Source organism: Nerophis lumbriciformis, unplaced genomic scaffold (genome assembly GCF_033978685.3).
Source record: "Nerophis lumbriciformis unplaced genomic scaffold, RoL_Nlum_v2.1 HiC_scaffold_49, whole genome shotgun sequence".
NCBI lineage: Eukaryota > Metazoa > Chordata > Actinopteri > Syngnathiformes > Syngnathidae > Nerophis > Nerophis lumbriciformis.
In genome coordinates, this window is record NW_027316591.1 from 297,501 (window position 1) to 305,000 (window position 7,500).

At 36.5% G+C, this 7,500-nt stretch overlaps 1 protein-coding gene across 1 annotated transcript in view; it reads left to right on the forward strand.

Annotated features, from left to right (window-relative positions):
- The window catches only part of LOC140677831 (ephrin type-A receptor 3-like), a 154,384-nt gene that overhangs the window by 132,614 nt on the left and 14,270 nt on the right, over positions 1-7,500 (forward strand). Inside the window, exon 4 of the mRNA XM_072912739.1 lies at positions 7,460-7,500. This exon is cut by the window's right edge and continues 67 nt beyond it. Within this exon, the coding sequence (XP_072768840.1) occupies positions 7,460-7,500 (41 nt within the window). The remainder of the gene's footprint in view (positions 1-7,459) is intronic.

Sequence of the window (7,500 nt, forward strand, 5' to 3'; positions counted from 1 at the left end):
CGACTGTTCTACAAGAAGGTCTCTTCCACCGCCAAGGAGCGAGTTAAAATCCCCCCCCGCTAGCGAGTCACTGAGTTCACAGCGTTTGAAGTAGACCGGTTAAAAAAAAAGAGCCGCTCTCTTCTTTTTGCGAGGATCAATACCTGCCAGTTGATTTGATCTGAAACAAACAAGATTGTCTCTCTTTGAGTCTGGCTCTGGTCTGGCACGCTGCGATACAGGCCTGAGCCGCGCCGATGATATCTGGCAGTCTGAAAGGATCTTTGATTAGCACGTTTGATGCCAACATTTCCGACGCGGGTGTAGTTGGTTGAACAAATCACGGCTCCTAACGAGCTCAGCCAGTCAGCTAAATCAACACAGCAGATGATCGTTGAGGGTGTTGACCTTTACCTAATATTTGTTCCAATTAGACGCTGCTAGACCTGGAAGATGATTGCTTAGTGTTCCTATGATGAGTCACAATTGGCTAAGGTTAGGGCCAATCAGAGGCAAGATAAGGCGGGTCATAGAAACTAGTAACACAACCCTAACAGACACTCGTGTCACATGACCAGGAGGGAGTCCGAGACAGAGGGACGCTTCAAGCTGACCACTCAAAAAAAAACATATATACAGTATATTTCAAAAAATGTTATTATGACTGCCAAAAAGGCCAGCACAATGCCCCCAAAAAAAGTTGCATTTTGATAAAGAAGGTGAAAAGTACTAACACATTCAAAAATGAACTCAAAGCAATGTAGAAGATCCTTCAGCAGGCCTCAAAATTCAACTTTTTATGGTCAAGGCAAGTGTTGCCTTAAAAGAGGGCTCATAGTTTAGGGCACTAAGGCAAACAACATTTTCTCTCAAGGCAGGATATATATATATACATATATATATATATATATATATATATACTTCGCAAATAACCCAACATGCCGACTAATAAACCCAACTAAATCTGAAATAGGAAAAATCAGCAAAATAATCCTGGACAGAGTCAACACAAAAATCAAGGACAAAACACCACTCAACCAATGGAGAAATACAGCAGCAGTAATCAAATGGTTCAACAACATCCAAGACAAACAACAGCACAACTTTATCTCCTTTGATATCGAGGAATTTTACCCTTCCATCACGCAAGACCTACTGACTCAAGCACTAGACTTCGCCTCAGACTACGACTCAATCACAGGCAACGAAAGAAACATCATCATCCACGCAAACAACTCCATTCTCATCCACAACAGTACACCATGGCAAAAAAAGAACAATGCAACATTTGACGTCACTATGGGAAGTTTTGACGGAGCAGAAACGTGTGAACTCGTTGGGAGTTTCCTCCTCTCCCAGCTCGCTAGCCTCAATCTGAACCTTGGTATTTACCGTGATGACGGACTGGCAGTGTGTCGCGCCTCGCCAAGGAGCAGCGAGAATACCAAGAAGCGCATATGCCAAATTTTCAAAGAGAACGGCCTACGGATCACGATTGAAGCCAACAAGCAAACCGTCAACTTCCTTGACGTCACTTTCAACCTGAGAAATAACAGCTACCAACCATTCACGAAACCCAACACAACACTCCAATACGTGCACCATGACAGCAACCACCCACCCACCACCACGAAAAGAATACCTACCGGAATTAATAAAAGGCTATCGATGCTGTCATCTAGCAAAGCTGAATTTGACCAAGCAACCCCCCCGTACCAAAAAGCCCTTGATGAAAGCGGATACAATTTCACCCTCACCTATGAACCCACGCCAGGAAACCAACCAAAAAAGAACAGAAAACGAAACGACATCATCTGGTACAACCCCCCATACAGCAAAAACGTCTCAACTAACATTGGACACAAATTCCTCAATCTGATTGACAAACACTTTCCCAAAGACAACACCCTAAGAAAAGTATTCAACAAGAACAACATTAAATTGAGCTACAGCTGTATGAACAATATACGACAAATTATCTCAAACCACAACAAAACAATTGCAAATTAGCCGTCGGCCCCCAGACAGAGCGACCCCAAAACCAACAAAGGCTGCAACTGTCGCAAGAAACCTGATTGCCCTCTCAACGGGGGGTGCTTACAAACATCAGTTGTTTACCAATCAAAGGTAACACGCAAGGACATTAACACATCCGACACATATGTAGGATTAACCGAGGGAGAGTTCAAAACCAGATGGAACAATCACAAGGCTTCTTTCAGGAACCAAAACCTGCGAAATACCACAGAACTCAGCAAACACATTTGGGACCTCAAAGACAATAATGTTGAATATTCAATAACATGGCAAATTCTTGCATCCAGCACACCTTACAATAGTGGTAATAAAAGATGCAACCTATGCTTGAAAGAGAAACTGTTTATTATTTACCGTCCAGACCTGTCATCCCTCAACAAGCGCAGCGAAATTGTATCAGCATGCCGCCACAGACGGAAACACCTCCTAGGTAACACATGAGCCAATCACCACGCCCCTACGCCAGCCTGTACCCACCCACTCTGTGCCCTATATAAACCATGGTATGTGAATGCTCCCATTAAAATCTCCTGATGATTGAGGGAACCCCCCCTCATGAAACAGGCCTGTAGAGATGAAATAATCTTGTGATTTTTTTCCCACACATACATATATATATATATATATATATATGTATATATATATATATATATACATATATATATATGTATGTGTGGGAAAAAAAAATCACAAGACTACTTCATCTCTACAGGCCTGTTTCATGAGGGGTTCCCTCAATCATCAGGAGATTTTTTATATATATATATATATATATATATAGCTGATTGGAGAGCTAGCTTGTGTGACGATGGCTTCTGTTTTGTTTAGTCAGCCGTTTTACTGCCCTGTAGCAGACACTGCTTGGAAACAAACATTCACAGAATATTTTTGTGTAAATAATTAATTCCACGTCGTATACATCTGCGACTTGTAGTCCGGTAAGGCTAATATATAGACAAAATATTGTATTTTTTTAGGGAAAATATGGTATGTTATTATACAAAACAGGGGTGTCAGACTCGTTTTCATCGAGGGCCACATCGCAGTTAGGGTTGACCTCAGAGGGATGCTATTAACAATGACTAATATATGTATATATATATATATAATACATTAATATATATATATATATATATATATATATATATATATATTAATATATATATTTTTACATAAGCTGCAAAAAAAATATTATAATTTTACTTTAAAAACTGGCAGCTCAGTCACCAGAATTTTACAGTGAAAGCATAAAAAAAAATGGAATAAATGTTACGGAATGAAAAAACTGTGGCTTTTCATTTATTCCTTTTTTGATAGTTTAAATAAATCATGTATTTACCTTCAAGCCTTGACCAGTCCAGTTCATTTGCACCACGGGAGAACAAACCAAGCCACAGTCCAAGTCTTGACAGATGTCGTCAGGACGAACAACAGAAAATGAATGAACTTAAATACTATGGACATGATTAGTGAAAGCAGGTGCGTGACTCAAAACGTGAAACAGGTGCGTGACATGACAGGTGAAAACTAATGGTTGCTATGGTGACAAACAAGAGTGCACAATGAGTCCAAACGTGGAACAGGTGAAACTAATGGGTAATCATGCAAACAAGACAAGGGAGTGAAAAGCCAGAAACTAAACAAAACATGACTTAAAATAAAACGTGATTACACAGACATGACAAATTTAGTCTGCAATTTGATTGGTAATTTGTTTTGTAATCATAAGTCAAGCAGATATTTAAGTTCAGTAAAACATATTTTATATATATACAGAATATATATATATATATATATATATATATATATATACATATATACATATATATATATATATATATATATATATATATATATATATATATATATATATATATATATATACAGTATATATATATATATATATATATATATATATATATATATATATATATATAAATAGATACAAATAGTTTTCATTTATGAGATCTAGGGCTGCCAATTATGGCCAAAGTAATGATTAAGATTATTGTTATCAATATTGAAATCATGATTAGTGATTGTTAGGTAAAGCAGTGTTGAGGTGTGAACGTAATACCATCATGTACTCTGTAAGGTCTAATAAAAAGACTATAGATAAACGTTATCCATATATTTATAGAAAAATATTAGTTATGTGTATTCTGTAATAACATCAATGTGTCAGCTTTTTGTCATTACATTTATCTCTATTTTTACATTTTGATAAAGAGAGTTTTTATTTTTTTGTATATTTTTATATATTTTTTTAATTATGTACATGTATATGTACATGTAGATGATGTATCGGGACATATCCATTAAGAGTTTGAGCAGAAATATGTCATATAGGAATTAACTATACACAATAACACATTAACAAAATGCTGTCACATGAATAGTTTTTGAAGTAACACCTTTGTGACGTGAAAATAACTGGTGTTTACTTTTTGATATCAAAATAAAACATAAAGCACTTTGGCTAAAGAAGATGAAGTCGAATAAACAAGCTTTGTTCTTCTCCAGCAACACCTTTTAGTGGTTCAGTACAACAGTTTGGCCAACAACAAAAACCCGGAGTGATACCTCTCACATCGAATACACAATCTTCACAGCCTGCCTTTCATTTCGATGAGATGACAAAACATTTGAGCTAGTATTGGTGTTATTTGAACACTGATACAGTTAAATAAAGGAGGAGTGAACATCCCAGTCAACAAACTAAAGACGTTCACGACACATCGCCTGCTGCAAAACATCAAATAGTTTTCTCCTTGGCTATATACTTTTAGTGTGAGGACAATATTGTCCACACCTGTCTCCATCTAAACACAGCAGTGCACTCTTAAACACACGGCGGAAAGCGAGGGAAAATGAGGTTAAACCAAGCGCTTGGCTCCGTTTACTCCGAGGGGAAATCTACCAAGCAAAGTCCGTGTAGTTAGTCCACCATGATTATCCAGCCAAACACCGCTAGTGCACAATTAATTAATTAAAAAATTAAACGGTATTACTAACCATCGCAAATGATCATTATACCGTGTACTGTTACATCCATTAAGAAGTAAAAAGTCAAGGGCGGTCACGGCATGTTCTTGCCTCAAATGTTGGTACATTTTTTTGGGGCATTACGGCGAAAAACGAGGGCGGTCGCGGCAGTAAAGGTGATGTTAATTGTTCATTTCTTCATGCTTTTGTCATGTAGTTTCCATTTCCATTGTTTTCTGCATTAAAAGCCACAATTATTCTCAATGAAGGTATATAAAAAAGTAGCGTTGTCAGAAATAATGGACTAAGTCATGTGATTAATCACACAAAATGGGTGCATTAATCATGTATGTATGCAGATTAATCTCACAATTTATTGCTCCTTTTCCGTAAACATACCCAGACGGGACTTTATTTAAAACTGTTAGCAGGTTTTAAGAAAACAAACGACATTTAAACAAACATTTGGCTCATTTTTTAAGACAATGTAAATTATGCAAGTGAGTAATAAAGATTACAATGACATGAATAAATAAATAAAAAATACTAATAATAATAGTAATAATAATAATAATAATAATAATCTATAATAATGAATACATATAATTTAATATAATATAATATAATAATGAATACATGAGAACGTTCATAGACAATAAAATGTGATTGTAATTAATAATAATAATTATAATAATAATAATAATAATACTTAATTTCAGTTTAAATAATAGTTTGACAGCACTAATTTAAACAAACAATTACATCATTTGTGCAATTGACTTATTGGAACACATTACTTGTAAAAATCAAGCTTTGGCGGTTCTCGGGAAGAAAAAGAGAGAAGTCCCGTACTTAATGACCTGCAGGATCATTTTAATTTGGTGCTCATTCCAGCAGTTAAATAAGTCATTTTCAACATTTTCCCACTAATATGTTCCATTCCAAAGACCTGAAAATAGATTCTCCAGAGAATACTTATTTTATAGTGCTATATTTTAATTTATACATATATACTGTGTGTGTATATATATATATATATATATATATATATATATATATATATATATATATATATATATATATATATATATATATATATATATATATATATATATATACACATATATATATATATATATATATATGTATGTGTGGGAAAAAAATCACAAGACTACTTCATCTCTACAGGCCTGTTTCATGAGGGGGTTCCCTCAATCATCAGGAGATTTTAATGGGAGCATTCACATACCATGGTTTATATAGGGCACAGAGTGGGTGGGTACAGGCTGGCGTAGGGGCGTGGTGATTGGCTCATGTGTTACCTAGGAGGTGTTTCCGTCTGTGGCGGCATGCTGATACAATTTCGCTGCGCTTGTTGAGGGATGACAGGTCTGGGCGGTATATAATAAACAGTTTCTCTTTCAAGCATAGGTTGCATCTTTTATTACCACTATTGTAAGGTGTGCTGGATGCAAGAATTTGCCATGTTATTGAATATTCAACATTATTGTCTTTGAGGTCCCAAATGTGCTTGCTGAGTTCTGTGGTATTCCGCAGGTTTTGGTTCCTGAAAGAAGCCTTGTGATTGTTCCATCTGGTTTTAAACTCTCCCTCGGTTAATCCTACATATGTGTCGGATGTGTTAATGTCCTTGCGTGTTACCTTAGATTGGTAAACAACTGATGTTTGTAAGCACCCACCGTTGAGAGGGCAATCAGGTTTCTTGCGGCAGTTGCAGCCTTTGTTGGTTTTGGGGTCGCTCTGTCCGGGGGCCGACAGCTCATTTGCAATTGTTTTGTTGTGGTTTGAGATAATTTGTCGTATATTGTTCATACAGCTGTAGCTCAATTTAATGTTGTTCTTATTGAATACTTTTCTTAGGGTGTTGTCTTTGGGAAAGTGTTTGTCAATCAGAGTGAGGAATTTGTGGCCAATGTCAGTTGAGACATTTTTGCTGTATGGGGGGTTGTACCAGATGATGTCGTTTCGTTTTCTGTTCTTTTTTGGCTGGTTTCCTGGCGTGGGTTGAGGGTACCCCCCCTCATGAAACAGGCCTGTAGAGATGAAATAGTCTTGTGATTTTTTTTCCCACACATACATATATTGCGCTCTACTACGGTATCGAGCACTATTTTTTGGATAACCTTATTAAGACATATATATATATATATATATATATATATATATATATATATATATATATATATATATATATATTTAGAGGGCCCCGCTCTCCCGCATAACTGCGATATTACAGCTCCTCTGTATTGATTTTATTCCACTTTGTCAGTCTTTTGTGGACAAGAAGTCTGCAGAATGACGAGTGCAGCGATTATATGAGAGTGGGGTTTAGGTCTGGCTCTCCAAGGCAGACGTGAGAGCAGAGAGGCCGGCCAGCTTGTTAAAATTTCACGTTGGATGAACTTGTGTGTCAGTAAAGTATTTTGTGTGTGTGCAGACATTCAACATGTACTACTACGAGTCCAACAACGCCAACTT